The 21,187-nt window shown below is 36.3% G+C and overlaps 1 protein-coding gene across 1 annotated transcript in view; it reads right to left on the reverse strand.

Moving 5' to 3' along the window:
• Nucleotides 1–1,806: 1,806 nt before the first annotated feature.
• Nucleotides 1,807–21,187, reverse strand: part of gdap2 (ganglioside induced differentiation associated protein 2) — a 25,697-nt gene continuing 6,316 nt past the window's right edge. The window contains 14 exon segments of the mRNA XM_055148636.1: nucleotides 1,807–3,872; nucleotides 5,834–5,977; nucleotides 6,536–6,590; nucleotides 11,960–12,099; nucleotides 12,219–12,295; nucleotides 13,920–13,996; nucleotides 14,071–14,091; nucleotides 14,093–14,225; nucleotides 15,866–16,025; nucleotides 16,661–16,737; nucleotides 17,550–17,638; nucleotides 18,059–18,212; nucleotides 18,797–18,936; nucleotides 21,036–21,181. Of these exon segments, the coding sequence (XP_055004611.1) occupies nucleotides 3,831–3,872; nucleotides 5,834–5,977; nucleotides 6,536–6,590; nucleotides 11,960–12,099; nucleotides 12,219–12,295; nucleotides 13,920–13,996; nucleotides 14,071–14,091; nucleotides 14,093–14,225; nucleotides 15,866–16,025; nucleotides 16,661–16,737; nucleotides 17,550–17,638; nucleotides 18,059–18,212; nucleotides 18,797–18,936; nucleotides 21,036–21,181 (1,455 nt within the window). The 3' untranslated portion in view covers nucleotides 1,807–3,830.

Raw genomic sequence — 21,187 nt, forward strand, 5'->3', positions numbered from 1 at the left:
CACTGTCCTCTGCTTCATTTACACCGGACACTCAGCATCCCCTACCCCCCCGCCCCTCCTCCCATAATCCACCAGGATGGGGATTAGCACAGGGGTCACAGTGGTCAGTGTCAGAGATGTGGAAACAAAGGACGCCACTTTTTAATCAGCGCTGGGACACTTCACTTCTTGGAATAGGTGCTGTTTTTTCTGAGAAGGAGCAGAGGGAATGATGGGAAAATGCACACAGTAACACCTGCCACTGTGGTCCATGTTCAGAGCAAAATGAGCAGGTACCAGTGTGTTTGAGGTACAAGTATGAGCCTCGTGTCACTGTCTTACGTGAAGGTAAACAGTGAGCCACCTGCTTGCACTGGGGCACTTTATCACACGTGCAGTTTGTTGTCAGCATCAAGAGATTACCAATGTTTATTACAGGCTTAGGCTTTGTACGCAGGAAATTAAAGTTTTTAGCTAAGAAAAATACATTTGGTTGAATTTATTGTGCTGAAAAAATAAAACAGACTCTTATTTGGTCTGCTTTTTTCCGTGGAGCAGTTGTTCCTTTGGCTATATTTTCCACAGTATGGCATAAAACTTACTGTATCTATCTCTATGGAGACTGTTCCAAAGTCTGGTTTAACTTTCTATTTCTGTGGAATCGTGCAGGTGATGTGCCACTTCCAGAAAGTTACTGTACCTTTAAAGCAAGCAAAATCACTCTAATAGCAGGGGAGCTCTATACAGTTTTAATAAGTGACTAATTCACTCTGGGTGTACACATTGAAAATGAATTATGAGTTGTCTTCTGAGTTTTGTTGAGGTATTTCTACAAAATCTAACAACAAAGCATTTATCTTATAGAAGAAATTAATAATGGAAGAATGATGATGATGAAATGTGTTATTTTTATTATTACATTTATCATTATTTTTGTGGTCTTTCCTATGTGGTTAATTATGAAATGTTTTGTCCTTCCAGTTATCTCAGATTTTACACCCTGAAAGTTTGTCTTACTTCAGAAGTAGTTTCCCCAAATACTTTTAACTCTGGGCCACTTATTTTGTATTTTTATTTGAGTAATTGTATTTTGAAGTAACAATGCTCTTTCTTTATACACCATTATTAATTCACTCCCCATTCTTGCCTGTATCTCTCTAATTACAAAGATCATAACAGATACAAACTATCAATACAATAAAAGCGGAGTTGTTTGCAGTTAACACTAATAAATATGGGCTTTCAATAGATAACACATGATTGAAATATTAGGTAATTCTCTCTATTAACTAGATAAGTGTGTTCTTTTGTACAGGCTGTGGTTCTGGCTGCCTCTCTCTCTTCTGCTTTTACTTATTCTCAGTCTCTCTTTCTCTGTCTCCACTATGTGAGTATGTGTGATTGATTAGTTTGTCTCTATAACGGTCAGCTGACGTAACCGTAAACTCAGTTCTGTTTTATGGTCTTATGATTAAAAAACTATCACATGCTCACTTGTTGTATTGCTGACATGTGGACTTGTGTTGTCATCAGTGGCTTACATAATTTGTCTTTCTGCACAGTTCCACCCTGATTTACACTTTCCATAAGCAGTTAGGAATGTATTTATAGTGTGTTTACTAAAAGCTTTATTAGTTTTCTGATTGGATAATTCGCTGGAGAATCAAAATAAAAATGTAAACATAAAAAAAAAAAAAAAGTAAAAATTCAGTCTAAAAATGTGAATTCAATGTTTCTTTTATCAGTAAAATCTACAAATAAATTCACAGACTGGTAATGTTGCTTATACAGTACAAATATATAAATACAAAAATTACTTTTAATCAGTTGTGTTAAAAAACTGTTTATTGTGTTCATCCTTTTCTTCAGCACTTAAAATAAACTAAATAATAATATTACAAATAAACAAGATTTGGCTCATTATAGTTCATATTTACATTCAGAAATATTCACAATTAGACAACACAACTGGATCAGAACATGATTCAATGAGTGAGTACCAAGGCCAGTGTAAAAGAAACATTTGTGGTGTTTAATCTATGGGAGAAATTAGTATAAATGCTTTTTGGTAGTGTGATAATGTCTGTTTTATGCCAAATAATAGATCTTCAGAGATACCTTCAGAGGTGAACAGGAATGCATTTCACTCTTGAACAATGATATGTGATGGTTCAATCCTCATGTTTTCAGTTACTTCTCAGAAAGAGCACAAAGAGAAACTACAGCAAAGCAGCTCAATAATTATTACAACCAGCATTTTATGCTGGAATGAGCCGTTAATTTACAAACTGATTACAAAGTGATTGCATAGAAATCACTGTTGAAAATATTGACACATTTCTTATAATTTTCTGTTTTATGATTAGGTATTTAGTTGACTTCAAAGAAAGAAGACCTCTTGGATTAGTTAGTGTCCCTTTAGTGGAATGTTTTACTTTTTCCAAATGTACATCTGAGTCAAATTAACTGTTGTCCACATAAAACAAATGAAATGGGTTATAAATAAATGACAAAATTCATCTAGGATTTTCCACGTGAAAAGTTTTACTCCACACCCTGTCTGAGCCTTCACTGCTGCACTATCCCACTGTTTGATCTGAACCAGACCCAGGTGTAAAACGTGCAGAAAATTCCACTTCTGGCCAGAACCTTTTCATTTATTTTTTACAGTTTGGGTCTGAAACAAAATCTTACAGAGAGGATTGACCATAGGGCCATAATAAATCCATGGAAGGGACACTGCCTGTAGTATCAATGTATCGGAAACCAGATAAACTGTTCAGGAAATTTAGTGTAAGTATTCACTTGAGTATTATCAGAGTATAAAATCTCATGGTAACAAATAAATTATTTTGTACTATTACATAATTACATTATATTGCTAAAAAAAGGTTTTATCTTCATTATGGTATTGTAATTGGTATCGGGTAATGATTTAATTCCTTAGTATTGAAATAGTGTTTGAAATTTTAGTCTTGTGACACACGACTGCCTGCTTCCTTTTAGCTATAAAGCTCAGGATTCAGTCTCACATCTCCTAGACTTTTTAATTTAGCTTAATGTTAAACCAATGTAGATTTTAAGATGCTAAACAATAAATTCATTTAAAAGCACACTATCACTATAAAGTCATAAATGTTTTTACCTGTAGTGACCAGTGAGCTAATTGCATGTTTGTGTACTTTTTTTTTTTAACCTAATGTATCTCTGTGGACATTTTTCATACTTGCTTCAAACATGGAGAATTTCCATGGTAATGCTTTTGGAGTCGTATTGCTGAAAAAGAGTTGACTTTGGTAACTTCTGTGTTTTTTAAACTGCAGTGATCAAAGGCATGTACAACCTCTGATATGTGTTACTAATGTATCTGAAACAGTACCCTGCAAAGAACAAAGTGTGCACCAGAGTTACAGGTGAGTACTGGCCCTGCAACAACAGCAGCAGAAGTTAGTGAGACAGTTTCTCATCTGCTGTATGTGACCGAGGGAGAGGGATCGTTCAGAACATAATGTGTCCTCTTCTTCCTGTTTGGATGATGCAGATTGGTTCAGACAGCTGTAATGTTCCCACATCTAAGTCCAGCACATGGATCCTCTCTGTGAGTCCCATAGAAAGTGTATTGAGCAACAGTGCATCATAGTTTCATATTTAGACATGTCTGAGGATAAGAGCTTTCGGTGTAAGGCAGAAACCAGTGTGGTCCTTAAATCTTCTGCAGTGGAGACAGCTCTGCGCAGCCGCACGTTGCTAAACACAGGCTGTGGGTTACCTCTGTCTCATCAGCACAGACAAAGAGACAGAGACAGTCCCAAAGACTCCTGAGGTCCACTGCAGTGTGACAGCCCACTGTGTCACAGGCCAGAGGACTGCGGTCTGCTATAAGGCCCATTTACCTGAGGAGATAGCAGAGAGATCACATAAAGAGACAAAACAAGAGATTCAGATTCACTATCATTTAATTGGTAGTTTTCAGATTCTAGTATGCAAAGATGTCATACTGCCAGATGCAGGGCAAGAGCAGATTTTAACTGTTGGTTACTTTGTACTTTGCCATGAAATATCCAAAAGATGAATTCACAAATGCTTAACCTATTAGTGACTAAATGCAAGAATACATTTCAAGAATATTAATTTTAGCTGCCCTCCATCTGTATTAGATAGTATTGGCTAATAGGATGCTGTGATGCCATCTGAAACCCAGCAATAAAATCAGTTTTATTTATATTATGGTTAATTTTCTGAACAGAAGTTTAGAAATACAACTATTTTTGTTTGGTGTAAAATCTTATAGTTAATACTAAAAGTCTAAATGTAGACAAGTTAAAGAGAAAGTAATCCATATGTTTAGTTCATAAAAACACTGGACAGACACCCTAACAACTAAGAATTAAATCTACCCAAATGAATCTTCCTAACAAACTCAAACCTAAATAAAATCCAGTGAAAGCCCAAGACACAATAGCAACTAAAGCAACCAGATGCAGTTTGGTCCAAAAACACATTTTTTAACAATCAGCCAAAAACACTGACTCAACTACAAATCACCAAAACGACAAGAAGTCCAACGCCAGCCAATCAGAGCACAGCAGGTCTACAGACAGCAAGTTTGTACTGAGTGCCCTTTAACAGGTAGATTTAACTCTCCTTCTTCTTTCCTTTCCTTGTAAGATATTCAAAGGAGGCAAGAATGACCCAAAATGTGGCAATTTCTCCAGTAATCAAATGTCACCTAAATAACACTACTTGTTGCTTGTTGTTTGTATTTACTGGAAGTAGAGGAGAGAGAGATAAGGTTTTCATTAAGACACAATGGGTTTCGTTGGCTGTGAATCTGTGCTTCCAGTAAACCTTTTGACAACAGCGTATCAGATTTACTTTTCTCCCAACAGCAGCACAAAGCCTTGTTCTTCCACAAAGGGAAGTGTCTACTGCATGTGACCCTTCCTCCACTAATGCCATGGGTACAATGCCGCACCTTGGGACCTTTTTACAGATTTAGAGACAGATTTTAGGCAGAAGTAGTTTGCAAATGCAGAGTCAATTTCATTAACTTTGGGCCAACCCCTATTTATATAAGCCTCTCTTTAGTACTTAGTTTCTGTAATGAGTCATAGAAGTTATTAATTCAACCTTTTATAGCGTAAATCTTAGCATACAGCAAAAAAATAAAAATAAAAATTCCCAGTAGTGCAAAGAAAATGTCCCCACGAAACCCCAAAAAAGAACAATAAGTCAATATAGTAATTATCGTAACAGGCCTAGAAATACTATAGATAGCATTTAACATGGTTGTTTTGAAGGTTAGTAAATGCAAAATGAAGACATTAGCCTATATCGTTCATAATAGAAAAAAAAATAAAAATAAAATTGCAGTATTCATTCCAACAAGGGAATATTATAACACTTGATATTTAATTTTGGTGGAATCATTTGAAGTAATCTTGAAGATGGACTAAAAAATTATTGAAAAACATGCCTTCTTACAGTGAGCAGACTTGCCTTTTATCAAATCTAGCATATAATTCTTGACAAAAACACCTACCCCCATAGCAGCGTCCACCTATTTACAGTACAGTTTTCCTTTTAAGTATTACCCCATTTTTGCATAGGAACAGATAGTGTTTCTTCTGAAAAACACATTTCAACTAAAACACATTCTCTGAATAGCTGCTAATTGGATATTTCCACAAGCCCATGCCTGACTTAGAAATCTCTAGTCACCAGACACTTGTAAAGGGTTGTGTTGCAGTTACTTCCAGGTAATGTGATATTAATAAGTCACAGCTGTCAGACAGAAACTACTATTTCACATATCATTCATAGTTTAGGCACATTCTTGAGAGGGAGTGCTTACCCGCGCATCGTACTCCAAGACAAAAGGAGGGATGTCAATCTGCTCAGGCCTGATGCAAGTGAAGAGCTGCTGCAGGTTGTCAAGGTAACGCACCTTCTCTTTGATCCCCGAAATGCTGAATGTGGTGAAAAACCAAGTAGAAACCTGCATACATCAAACACATGTAACCTAATTCAATTAGGTATCATCAGAGGTTAATGATAATTAGAGTTAGTATGGCATTAAATATATGCTCCTTGTATTTGCTCAAAAATACCCTGAAAAACAGTTTACTGTGTGCAGGGTTGCCTCTCCACAGACTGGACCTGTAACTTGGCCAGGTGACTTGACGTCTCAGAGGTAGATACGAGTAATGCCACACTGTGGAACATTCTAAGTAAAGGCATAAGTGGGTATGATATACACTTCACCATTAAAGTTACGCAGTGCACTTTAATGGTTAATTATCTTTTTTTTTAAATGTTTGACCCTGTTGAGCCAATTTTAGCCAATTTAAGTTTAGTTTTTTTTAAAAAGCTTATTCTGAAATGTAGATACCTGACCTTATAGAAAACAATGCTCATAGCTATTTGTGCTATGCTGCTTTAGTTAATCTAATATTTATTCTGTTGTTTTTAGAGTAAATATTGATTAAGTGCTCTAGGGCTGTACTGTTGCTGGTTCCATTACATCATTAATCAGTGAAAATACACAGGAACTCACCTTGGAGCGAAACGATGGATGCACAAAATAAAAGGCCTTAAGATTTTTCTTATACCTATAAAAGAAAAGAGAAGTGTAAACACACACGATACAAATAAATTACTTTATTAAAAAACCAAAGGCAAAAACAGCCAATGAAGAGCAGAGGTCATTTAGCTCAAGCCCATAGTAAAAGACACGAGGGATATCCTGACCTGGAAATTGGGTCAAAATGTGCACTTGAGATAAAAACTATTAGCGTGGACATTTGTTTATAGTGGAAGATTCCCAATGTGTGATATTGTTATTCGACTAACAGTAGTGAAAAACTTTCAGACAGACAAAACATGAGAAAGTTTTCTGGTTTAATGTTCATCCAAAATAACAGTTTTCTTTGGAGTGACTTAAAACAAACTATTGATTTTGGAATGATTCTAAATCACTACAAGATGTTACAAGATTGATTTAACATTAGAATAAATTGCTACGGACAATTACATCTGATGACTGATATTTTTATCCATCATGAATACAATTATTGCAGATATGGCAGATACAGATGACTGTATCCCTGAACTTTTACTCGCTTAATTACAAAAAAAGTTAAAATCAATTTCTGCAAAAAAGTTATACAAACTTTCTTACAGACTTTTTGGTCAGGACAGTATATGTTTTAATGTTTGTATTGTATTTTGAAAAATTTTATCCAATACTCCGTGACCCAATTAAGGAAGCAGAGAAGCAGAATTGTTATTACCACAGAGACTTACTTGGTCTTGTGGGATGTGAGCGGAACTGCAGAGTAAATATTGTATTGGCTTTGTACGACAGGCTAAATTAATTTGACAGTTCATTTCACACAGGTCAAAGAGACAAGACTGTTTATCTGAGAGACAACTCTTTGCTCAGTACACAGCACACCTCCTGTGTCTATCAGAGCATACAGAGACTGTAACGAGAGACTGTGGAAAAATGTGTCTAAAATGTGATTTAGCTAGGAAATTAAATCATTCAGAATTAAATTATCAAGAAAATCCTTTAGAAACCTAGGCAACAAACATCAACTTTTCTCTACTGTCATATTCTGCTTAAAGCAACACTGTAACTTTCTGGCATGTCACCTGCATGATTCCATAATAGTACGTTAGAAACCATACTTGGGAACATTCTCCATGGAGATAAATAAGTTTTATGCTATACTGTAAAAGATTATAGCTGAAGGAACAACATGTCCATGGAAAAAAGCAGAAGTCCATCCTTCAGGTCAAATAAGAGTTTTTAAAGGATAGTTACACGGTGGGGCTATATTGTTTATATACTAAAACTAAATGAATGACACAGATACTGATTTCTGTTTGACAGTATTGTTGCATTTAAACAGTTTAATATATGGCTTTCATATACGTTGAAAGCATTTATTTCTCAACAAACTGTACAGTGTATCAGGTCTGCAAGACACATGCATTTATTTTGCCTATTTAATAATCAGATTTACTTTTAGTATGCAATGTAATATAAAGCTCAGTGGGTTTGCAGATGTCCAACTTCAATGGCAGTGCTTATTTACTTACAACTGCAACTGGATTTTCTTTCATCAAAATCTGTCTTCGTTGTGTCTCTTTGAGTGAGAGTCATGACAAACTCTGCTGTTAAACCAGAGCCTTTTGGAAACTCTGTGTGATTTCTGCCATTGGTTGCTTTGGTTAGATGCTTGGAGCCAAACTTCATCTGTGGTAAAACAAGATGTTGATTTGGCAAACACACTGAACAAGTCTTTCAAGCTGCGGCACCATCTCACATATCTAAGCTATGACCTAAACCAGTACAAAGCCACTGCGACCATGAGGAACTAAAGAAAACATTTTATGAATTGTTAGATAACATTTATTAGAAAATATTACACATCTAGTAAATGTTTTTGAAGTCGTGTCGCCACGGAACTGACATTTCCAGTTAATTAAAGTAGTAAGGAAAAACTAGATCATAACAAATAATGATTAACAACCACTATGTCCCATTGATTCTCATTAATAGAAGAGACTATGGTGGCACAGAGTAAAAAAAAAGGTCCCATACAGTCTTAAAACAAACTGGGCGATATATGTTAGTAAAGCATAATCACCCTTGGTTTGTAAGTAACTATTCTACAAGACACACTATGTAACTTATTGGCAAAAAAAGACAAAAAGAAACCTGGCCTGGTTGGCCTGTTTGGTGTTGTATATTGCACTGAAAAACATCCTTAGACTGAGAGGGCTTGCATTTCCACAAGCATGGCTTTTATTTGGCCTGGAAGAGAGAATGTTGTTCCTTTGGCTATAATGTTCCACACTATGGCACAAAAATATTAATGGAAAAAAAAAAGAAGTACCTATGGAATCGTACAGATGACATGCCACACTCAGAAACTTAAATACTGTACCTTTAAAAAACAATAACAAAAATAGAATTATTAATATAATAATGATCTGTGTAGCCAACAAAACCTATGGAAAATACTGATGTCCTGCCCTAACTCTTCTACAAGCCCCAGTTTTATTTATTTCTCCACTACAGTAATTTATCACTGACTGTTTTCATCGAGTGCACAGTGGTATAACAGTGAGTCAGCCGTTTGGGTGTCAGATGGAACGTTCACACATCTGGTGCCACTGGGGTCAACAACAGCACCAACTGTCAACAACAAACAGCAACAAAATCTGAGGAGTATTTTATAAAAACTTCCTTCAGTCATTCCAATAATTTTCACCAAAATACTTTTCAGAGAGGCACCAATCCAGCTTTTTCAGTTTCGATACCAATGTTGATGCTTTAACTTCAAGTACCCGCCTGAACAGCTTCATATGAAGGAAAGTTCAAACATTACGGGATGTTCTGGGCCAAAATCAGCCTGTAAATGGCTAGGCTGAATAGATGTCCAGCTACTGAAATTTGAGACATTTCTTCACGTCATTTATGCACTCACCTGCATTTAACGCATGCGGGTCATTAAGACATATCACACTCACTAATGTTTATTTAGCATTATAACTTATTTTATCACATGGCGATAAACTGTTTTAGTGCTCTGACAACAGCACTAGCTAGCATTGCAGCTTCATGTTAACCACACAGACAGCGGTGCTTCTGAACCGCGCACATCCGCTGTGTTGGAAAACAATAATCCGTCTATACAATTAAACTAAAGTTAATGTGACAAACTGAGGAAAAAAGCATTTTTTGGAGAACAAATTAAACTGAAAGGACATGATATTACTTTTAAAATTCTCACAGATATTTTTTTGTTTTTTGTTATTTTTTTTAGATTGATTTGTCCAGTTTTTGTCTGCACAGTTCTTGTCCAACCTAAAAAAAACCCCAACAAAATACAAAACAAAATACAAAAATACAAAAAGAACTGCCAAGTATAGTTTCTGATCATCAGACATTTGTAACATACAATGATGGCAGCAGACAGGTGAAACTAACCCACATCAGAAAAGTACCATAATGACTTTCAGGTCAAGGATTTCCACTTCACACAGGAAGCTCCTTTGAAATCGGAAGTATAGTACACATTTTTACTGAATACAACATAAGTTAAAATAAATGCCTTTTGTCCTGTAAAAATCTTGGACTGAAATAAATTTTAAAACCAGTCTGTGAAAAATCCACTGTTTGCATGAATTTATTCTTTGAATGGTGCTTGATGTTTGTGTTGTTGACGACATCTTTTTGACATATCCATGCGTCTATATCCGCATAAGAATAAAGAACACTGTACAACTTTGGAGTCAAAACTTGGCTTTTGAAAAGGTTGAACGTGGTATTTATAACAGTTTCACTCAAGCACCACAGTCATAGTTTACTGACTTGGTTTATACTTCTGCCTTAGACAAAGTTAGAAGAGCAAAGAAGGTCATACAAAGGACAACTGTGGGACACACCAAGTGAACTTGGATGACATGGCTTCAAAACAAATCAAGTATGAGGAATTAGGAATCAATAAGTTTATACAGTACAATGTCAGGAAGCAGTCAAGAGTTATAACACATCTGGAGGTATTTCTGAGTATGTGAGTATTTTTCTACGTTAAAACAAAACAGACCCACAACCATCTTGTACATTTGATTTTCAGATCTGGACACTACAGACCGGACATGCATCCAAGCCAACTGAGTTATCCAAATCACATTAATACTTTTGAAAACTTAGGTCACGTAGTGAGTTACAGACGATGCCCTGCAGTGTAGTACAACAGCAATAGTCAAAGGCTGGTTGTCTGTTTCACAAACTGAGGCAAATAGGAAAAAAGCATCAAGCCATATGGTCCTATTTGAAACTCATTTACAAGGCTTTGATGTGACATGATAGAAAGCTTTGCTGGTTTTCTGGTTTGTGTCGAAAGATGTTCACGGCACTAACATTGGCACTGTAGTGATTGTATTGAATGGCAGGTGGGAAAGGGATTCTTGACGGTCTTTTGTTCAAACAGGTTTCAACCAAGTACCTCCTTTGTAGTTGCTTATTTAAGAAAAACTGATGAGATTCTACTGTGTTATGATGTCATACTCCCAGATGGGTGGCTGTTTTTGCTATTGATTGTGTGGTGTTTTGATATGAAAGATCCAGAAGGAAAATGTGCAAATCATTCTTTATGTTGTTAACTACACTACAGCATTATAGAATATAAATTGCTTTGATGTCATTTGAAATTCAACATATTACATAGTTTGGTCATAACAATGTTAAAAACTGAAAATAATTAGTTTTAGTGATTAAAGTCCATGATCCCACTACTAACCAAACTGTAAACCCTAACATCAACCACATGTTTTCTTGTCCCAAGGCCTGTCACGATAACAAATTAGGTATAGATGATAAATAATCATATTGAAACTCCCAAGAGCAGATTTAAGCCACAAGAACAATTCTAAATCTACAGCACTGACAAAAAATCATGAGCTGCAATAAATAGATAGAATAATGAAACACTTTAGTACTTAGTTTGCATCTTTAACGAGTCATAGAAGTTATTAATTCAACCTTTTACGACTTAAATCTTATCACATAGCCAAAAAATAACCACAAATTTCCCAGTAGAAAAACCACACGAAATATTGACTCCAAAAAATATTATTCCAGCTTTCATATACTGAGTCGATATAGTGATTATCACGACAGGCTTACTTGTACCCCATCTCTATAGATCTAGAATCTAGACACACATCAAATGCATATTAAAACAAATATTCCGCCATAACAGAGTAATGTAAAACAAAAAGTACAACTTAAAGTATAAAGAAATTCACATGCGTACACAACACAAGAGTTTTTCCAAGACTATTCCCTTTAAAATAGATGAAAGAGAAATTAGTTTGGGCTTTTGACGATTTCAATAAATCAAAAATCAATAAACATCAGACAGCAGGAATTTTCCTTAGTTAAAGTTAAAATGTGACTCACTTGGCATCCACAATATCGTAGAGGTTCTTGAGGAAGTCTGAGTCCAGGTGGTTGTGCTCAGCGGTCAGTGTGTGGAAGTAAACCATCACATACTCCTTTGCAGTGATGTGGTCCATGACGTGGATGAAGTACAGTAAGGCCTATGGACACACACACAAGGTTACAATAAACTCTATATAAAGTCAATATAAACAGGAACACTATGTAAATTTTCTGGTGGGGTCCTTCATCTGCTTGTTTCCATAGAGATTTGATTTACCTTCTCAATGTCTATGAGATTCACAGGTATGTTTCGTCCAACCAAGACCATGACTGTCCTGCCGCATAGATCCACACCTGGGACACACATAAGGCTCAAGTCAAAAACAGACAGAAATGTGATAAATAATAATAAAATCAGTAAAAATAACAGACTTTTGAAGAGGTTCTCTAAGGTAAAATATGCTTGTGGCATGGAAAAATATATTTATCATAATTTTAAAATGTACATGTTTTCTGAACATGAATTGGTAGTGAGTGAAAGTATGTAAGTAAGTCTTTATTTATATAGCGCTTTTCACAGACATATGTCACAAAGACGGTTTACAGAGCATTTTTCAAAGATTCATTATTATTTTTCTCCATACCGGGTGGTTTTAATCTACTATTGTAGCTACAGCTGCCCTGGGGCATACTGACGGAAGCGCGGCTGCCATGTCAATTGGCGCCATCAGACACTCCGACCACCACCATCACTCACGCACACACCACTTACATACAAGGCAATGTGGGTGAAGTGTCTTGCCTAAGGACACAATGGCGGTTTTTGTGACTGGCGCCTCCCTGTGGCACCTGATTTTCCCAGCGATCTCCCATCTAACCAGGCCCGGCCTTGCTTAGCTTCTGAGATCTGACGGGATCAGGCTTTGACAAGTCGGTATGGCCACTTAACTAGATGACTTAACTATGGCCATGTAACTAGAGTTCTCCTCTGCTCAACAGGTTTACTAATGACTGACAATGATGACAAATGACAAAAATACTATTAAAATTTTTCTTGTATTGACTGGTCACAATATTCAATTGTAATATTCTAATTTTTAAAAAGGCTTTCAATATAATTTTCATAAACATAAACGTGAATTTCTCCTTAGTCTGAACCACGTTTTTAGCGACAGGACTGGCCATAGACTTCTCAAATAAAAAGACCCAAGCTGATAACTGAAATGAAATGCATCTCGATTTGATTAAAATGTGATTAATTGCACCGCCCTAACATTACGAGTCCTTTTTTGAATGTAACGCTACAGTTGTAAGCACAATGTCCCATGATGAGACTTGGAGCCACATCTCCAGAGTGTGTGTTGATCTGTATTTTCTGTTTGTTTTCTGTGGGACATGTGAGATTCTTCTGAGGCCTGTGCTTTGTTTTAATGCTATCCTCTGAGTCCAAGTCGTGGTTTTGGATTCTACTTTTGTCCTCGCTCAAAAAGTCAAGTCTGTCAGTTCTGTAGCAGAACTATGAACAGAAACAGGCTGAGATAACAGAACCCATCACTTACATCATTCCTTATACAATAGTGTTTTGTATTTGACCATTGGTTTAAAAATAAGTGAGGAGTTTAGTGAAGCCATTAAGTAAAAGTTAAATTTATAAAGCACTAAAATGCCAACTTTAATCATCTCTTAAAGAGGGCTTTTCAAAAGTGTTACATAAACCTAAAATTTAAAAGTACAGTATTTGACATGTGAAAGGTTATCTGAGGTCATGGCATGGGAACTCAAATATGCTCTCAACTCCTCTGTGACCCACACAGGCAGAATCCACTTGGCAACACTGCCACTTAGTGGCTAAAAGGATGAATTACATACATGAAAAATAAAGGAAAGATACGTTTTTAATTTACTTTACCCTTAAAATATATTTAAAATTTTGTAAAAAAAGAAAAAGAGTTTGCACCCCACTGCCCACTCCTCGTACCAGTCTGATATAAGGCTTTTAGGGCAGCAATGTCTGACAGATCTTCTGCTCGTGCTCGACACAACCAACGATTGTAACTGAAAGAATAATAAAAATATTGAAATGCTTAATAAATAAATGGAAAGAAAGTTATGTAATGATGTGCCCATACTTCCTCTGGTGCTGTTTCTGCGGCTGCCTCAGACATCTGGCCCTGAAGGATGAGTTTTCGCTGTTTGTCGACATCACCCTCCATCCGAGCGAATGCGTGGGTCCCCACCTGCCCCAAATCCACCTCCAGACTCTCCTCGCCATCCTCAGAGTCCTCTGCACAGTACCCAGGCAAGAAAGAAAACAGTCAGACTCAGTCAGACATGACAGGGCTGCAAGTGCTGAACTAAGACATTCCTTATGACATAGGCATATTAATGATAATACAATAGAAAAAGGTATTACAGTTACTTACATTTACAGAAACAACCTATTTTGAGGCAACAATCTTTGTGTATTTACTCAAAATGTGTGAACAAATGTGGATATTCGTTTCTGGCTGATTCTCCATCTCCATATATACAACAGTGAGATGTGTGCATATGTTTTAATCTACATTCAAACAGCATGTGCACTGACCCATCCTTTCTTTTCCTTATGTAAAAAGTTTGTTTGGTTTGGATCACTCCAAGAAGCTACATCTCATGCCTTTGAAGCCTCAGGCCAGAAAACAGCCAGCCAGAGGTCCCCGAAAGCAACAAGCTCCACGCATAAACTGCAAATAAAATAGTCAACTCTGCTTGGTGTGACTTCAAAACCAAAACAATTATCAACAGAATAAATTATACAAAAAATACAGGATTAATTAAAAGTGCACTTTTAAACTTTTCAGTAAAAGGTTCGCCAGCTGCTTGTTTCCAAAAATATATTACTTTGCCACGAATTTTCCACTGTGTGAAATTAAACTTGTCCATCTTGGATTTACAGGTGTTTGTGTGAAAGCAGATTGACCAGTCTGTTCACTGTTTCACAAAAGATCCAAATGTACATGGCAGCCTGTTTAATTATTGTGTTTATTTATAGTTTTACAAAGAGATGATAGAAAGTTACATAACTAGTCAAGTTACACAACTAGGTAAAATATGCCATAAAAAGTACTTTTTTAGAAGAATGTTATGCCCTTGGAATACCTTGAAAACCACATTTGTCAACAGAATTAACAAAATTCTGTGGTTAGAGAGAATTGTGAAATGCGAAGAGAAAAACTAGCAGTTCTTGCAGCTTGATCAAAATTTTACTTCATATAACATACCACTTTTGTAAATCTTTTTCTTTAAATATTCATTTTAAATGCTTAGAATATCAGCAACACTCAAACTGATCTAAAAAAAGAAAAGGTGGAAGTAGTTGCTAGTAGAGTGCCCCCATTGTCCCCATGTTTGTGCCGCCATTATCGTTCCAACTGTATGATTTTGCAAAGAGCTGTCAATCTCAGCAGTGTACAGGTTCTACACACACTACAAAACTGTTTTTAAGCCACCCAGAGAAAGGGTGCATTGTTGACTTGTTGGCGTATGTAACATAACCATTAATTAATCAATCATAGGATTTATCCTTCAAGATACTCAAAGTAGTTTACAGTGCAACATTCATTCACTCTACACTTGGTGGTGGTAACCTACTATTGTAGTCACAGCAGCCCTGGGGCAGACTGACAAAAGCGAGGCTGCCAATCTGCTCCATTGGCCCCTCAGTCTACCACCAACACATGTGCCACATTAATACTAGGCAATGTGGGTGTGGGTGATGTGTCTTGCCTAAGAACACAATAGTTTTTGCCACAGGCACCCCACTGTGGCTCACAGCGGTCTCCCTTCCCAATACTAACCAGGCCCGGCCAATATTGAATACAACACAAAAATTAAATTAGATTATATTTCATAATTTTTCTTCCTTGGAATAAATGAAGGATGTACCTTCTAAAGTGCCTGGTTTCTCTGTGATTCGAATCTGCCTCTCTGGTACGACAGGTTCACCCTCTGAGTTGCCGATATCAGCAGGAATAAGGGGCAGGAAGGCCCTCTCCTCATCTTCAGAACGAGGGTAGTACAAGGGCAGCAGCTTTCTGTACACCACCTACACAACAGCACCAAGCAGACCAAAATGTGCTTAGAATATGCACGTTTTGTTTCAAGTGCAAAATAAAAAAAAAATAAAAAATTCTGCTGGAAGTCCCCAGAGCCAGGCTCAAACACTGGGGTGATCTGGCTTTCTCTGACGCTGGCCCCTGACTCTGGAACAAACTGCTCCAGATATGCTTTGCACCATCACAGACTTTGACCTCTTTAAATCCAGGCTCAAAACATCTATTCATATTAGACTGGCTTTTAACACTCAGTAATGCAGGGACACTTTGCACAATATGTTTTATTTCATTGTTTATTGTTTTGCATATTTTTATACTATTGATAGATTTTTATTAAAAAGCACTTTGGGCACCTTGATTGTTGTAAAGAGCTCTGCAAAAAAAGATTGATTACAACAGTGATGCTTTTGGAACAAAGCATCGCCTCAATAAAATATTAATACTCAAGAATATAAATTGTGATTAATACACTGTCTGTTTGAACTGGGCATGCTCAACTGTAATTATATGTAGAGATGATATTTATCTCGTCTGGCAGTAAAATTTGCATACATATTGAAATAAGCAGAATTAGAGAAGAATGGTGAAAGATTTGATGAATAAAATGAACTAAACTTGTACTAACCTCCTCAGACTCTGAAACAGCAAATACCACAGTCTCAATACTGTTCCCATGGTTCTCCAGAAACCTCCGTACTGTCCCTAAAACAGAATAAAACACAATAATGTAATACAAAAATGTAAAAGTAACACCGATACCATACTATTATATTATTATGGCATTTTAGTTTTAGTGTGTTTTTGCAACAAATTTTCAGTAATCTTTTCCTTTTGCTTGAGGCGACCGATTTGTTCAAAAAATACTTTCCAAGTGAATGTAATGAAAATATTGTTCTAGTTAAAACAAGGTGATTTCAAGTTCAAAGATGACCTAATAGGATGTTAACAAAAAACCCAGATGTACTAAAATATGATTATCTTACGTTAACATAATATTAACAAGCAATTTATTTTGACTTGAACCTGAAATCAGGAACACAGTGTCTCTGTTTGTCAAATAATAAGTTTATTTGATTAGATGACAAAGTAATTTGTCAATTGTCATGTGATTTGGCAATCAAGCACCAAACTAGGAGCAGGCATTGGGGACATGCTTCATTATGAAGTATTCAATGTGGGGAATGAGCTCATGAAACATGTCCCGGTTAAATAAATAGAAAACCCATCAGGATTTTGGGATGGAAATTCTACGTAAAAGCAATACATTAGTGCCAATATCAGTATTGGAGGATATACATTTGGTTGATACTTGTTCATAGCTGCCACTGTCAGTGTGTGCTCATGTGTGAACCACAGTTTGTCCTCAGACCAGTTCAGTTATGTCTGAAATCAAATCCATATCGAACTATTCCTAATATGTGTTCCATATATCTGTTGGTATATAGCATTACAGTTCAGTGAGTTTATATGAGGCAGAGATTAGGTCTGAATGTGTGTTTGAATGGAGCACTTACTCAGAGCTATGTGCGTCGCATCCTCCAGTGGGTAACCTCTTTTGGTTGTACTGACCACACAAAAACCTACAGATGCCATGGACTGCTCACTGCAAAAATAATATGAATTCAAATACATACAGTACATTATAAATAGTTATGAAATGTTTCTTGCAAATAAAACACATGTGATCAATGAATTACGGTTTGTCTTTCAAATTTACCTTTAATCAGATTATTTTGTCTATCAAAGACATGTTTAATCTAGGTAGTATTGTTGTTAAACTAAAGATGATTTTGATGTTAACAAAACTCATGTGTGATCCAGAAATCATGGCATTTTATTATAATTCCTCTGAGAAAGCCCACTGTGATTTGGCTACTTTCACCTGTCAAGGAAAGGTTGTTGATCAAAGTAATTTTTTATCTGGGAAAAACATGTAGAAATATAACATCTACTTTGTTTTGATAATTTAGCTCCTAAAAATAATGCTTTGGGAATGACAGGACAAAAGAAGATGTCCTCTTACGCAGCCAGTTGCATGATGTTCCTATAACAGCTGTAGAGAGAGCTCTCGGCTGCCGTCCTGTATTTGGCCTTGTACTTAGGCCCCACTGTGTGAATGATGAACCGCGCTGCCAGGTTAAAGCCTTCGGTGAGTTTGGCTTCTCCTGTTCGGCATCCTGAAAACACATTTAACACAATATCTAGATAAATACTTTTTCAGTATTGCATTGATTTTTAAATATATATCATGCATCATTTTGCTTATGATGATAGCAGTAATAACAATGTGTATTAAGCCCAATTTAAAAATCACTTTGTAACTTTTCTGGTGGAGAGTTGGCCACTTGCTTGTCTCTAAAGTGAGATTAAAGATTTGGCTTGAATATTCTATAGTAATTTATCTCCATAGAGACAAGCAGGTGATACCACCAGGCCAAAGATACAAGTAAAATCTATGGAGAGGTGACTCAGTTCACAGTGAGAATACATATTTTTCAAGATATTGTTTAGCTCTAAAACACCTGTAACTGATGGAGATGTTTAATGCCATACTGTGGAACATTTCAAGAAAAGCAAAAAAGTTACAGAATGGACATTTAAAAGTTTCCTTAATAAGTGAATTTCTCTGCTGAGAAGATTACCATTAGTTTATTAAGTTTTACTAGCTGTTCTTATTGTTTACTAAAACATAATTGTCAGTATTTTAATTCACTATAAAGACAAATCTGCGGATTTATGTAGGTGGTATCATGTTGTTTACCTTTGAGTTTGAAAAGGTCCTCTTTCAGCTCTGGTCCTGCCAAATGGTGGATCATGTCAGACACTGGGTTCTTGTCACTTAGAGATTCGTTGCTGGTGTTCACAATGGCTGTGCAGTTTAACAAGGCCACATCTCCAACACTGAAGAGGCAAAATACAATAAAACAATATTATCTTTTAAGCTTTTCACAGTTGCTGAACATAAAATTGAGTCAGCTTGATCACATTGCCATAAGATGTCAGTAAAACATTAAAGATGAATGGAATTCTAGTTACACATAGCTAGTGAACTAGATTTTATTTTTACCTTCTGAATCTGAACAAAGAAATATCCCTTGTAATCTGTTATTTATTTTAGAATAAAACATGGCAGCCAAAGTAGGTGAAACGGATGTGTAATGAGTCAGCCTCGAACATGTCTATCTTGTCTCAACACAAAATCATTGTCAGAAGGCCAGAATTTTCCATGAATCACTGCTGGAAAACTACAAGAGTTAGTTGAGCCCCAGGGAATGTAATAAACACAAATTTGATCCAGCGTCTCATTTGCACTGTACTACTATAAAACCACGCAGTGGAAATGCTACAAGTTAACTACACTTCCTCAATAGTCATCAGTTTGAGCTTCCTGTTATAGGCGTAATTTTGAGGACTTTTGACTAAAATAATTTCTTATGCTGTTCCTTATGCTGAAACCCATGGATAGCCAGCCCTACGACCTTACATGCCCAAGTGGACCTCAGGAGTTGCATTAATGGACCACACACATTTACAGCAAATCAAAGCCTGCCTGGAGGGTTAGTATTAGCCCAAATACTTCAGCCGTACTTTATTGATTGAGCGAAGTTGTTTTATCACTCCCAGCCTTTTCTGCATATTTGGAAAGAACAATGAGGAACTGCTCTAGTATGTATTGAAAGCATTTGGTCACAAGACTGATCCTGTCTCCAGAATCTAAACGTGTTTTTCTTCACCCCTAAAAGATCACAGGCCAAAGCTAACAGGGCTAGCTCAAAATAACAGTCTCTGAAGCATGTTTTGGCAATGAGTGCATCGGCGAAAGACCCTAATATCCACTGTAATTCGGAAAATCTAGAGAAATATTTCACCACAGAACTATAAACAAACCTTCAGTAATATAGTATCAGATTTTTTCACACACAAGGTTTGACTGCCATGGTCAATTAATGGCAAAGTTTCAGTGAATTAAAAGTACAGTATTAGCTGAGACATATAAACTAATAAATACTTTGATACAACAGTAATAAAAGATAAGTTAGATAAACACATATGGTGTTAGATAAACACATATGGTGTTAGATAAATACATGTCATCAAGCTCCTCACAGCTCACAGGAGGGCTGCAAATTTCAAAAATGGTAGTCAGAAATCCAGTTAATTAGCTTCTCTTCTAACTAATATCTGCCATCATTCAGCCAAACAAAACTATTAAGTGATAATATGTCTGTAGGTTAACTTTTCACATGATACAAGTAATAATTGTGATTTTAATTAGAATCTATTATAATATAATAATTAATATAATGTTTGCCTTGATAGAGCAGCCCTAGTGCATGGTACAGTACACATTATACTAGGATTTCTGTTTGATTGTCCATCATGAAAGTCATGAACAGTTTAATAGTCCAAGCTGAATACAGTATGTGCTACTGTTTTTAAGCCCGAGGGTTCCTTGGGCAGTAGAATGTGAGCTCCCACTGAACGTTCTGCAAAAACAACAAGACATTTACACAGAACTGCAGCAGCCAGTCATGTGCTTGGTCACAATGAGGATTTAAGAAGAGATCTGTACTCTGCTCCATCTGAAGTTGAAGTCAAACACAGTGAAGGCCAGTGCTGCTTACACACACATGTGAATCTTAGGGCTGTAACTAGCATCAATGTGCCACATGCTATTTGTTGCCCACTCAACTCTACTGCATCAAAAAGGAAATTGTTCAAATTTAACTTGCAACTTATAATAAAAGCAATAAAAACAATAAGGGATTAAAAAGTCTTTGTATTTTTGTGCCAGTCTAATATCATGATGATTGGAAAGGTTAGTATCAAAAAGACTACAATAATAAAAAATAATAACAATTCCAAAAGTAGATATAAAAGGCTTGCTTGTCTTGCTATGACCCTGCGCAATTTGAACCGTATGGCTATGCATTAATAGGGGGCCATTAATAGAACATTATATACATTATCAGCAATTAAGTAAATTCAATTGGACTTACTGGAGGATAATCTTGCGGTTGATTTCTGGAGTAAAGGGGAACGGTGAGGGGAAAGCCTGCTGACTGTCGAGGCTGTCGCTGTGTTCTTGTATAAACTGCTGGTCATTCTCATTGATCTGCTGCTGCCACGTTGGGAGGGTCTGAACATCCAC

Source organism: Boleophthalmus pectinirostris, unplaced genomic scaffold (assembly GCF_026225935.1).
Source record: "Boleophthalmus pectinirostris isolate CB_2022bp ecotype Guang Dong unplaced genomic scaffold, ASM2622593v1 HiC_scaffold_1, whole genome shotgun sequence".
Taxonomy (NCBI): Eukaryota; Metazoa; Chordata; class Actinopteri; order Gobiiformes; family Gobiidae; genus Boleophthalmus; species Boleophthalmus pectinirostris.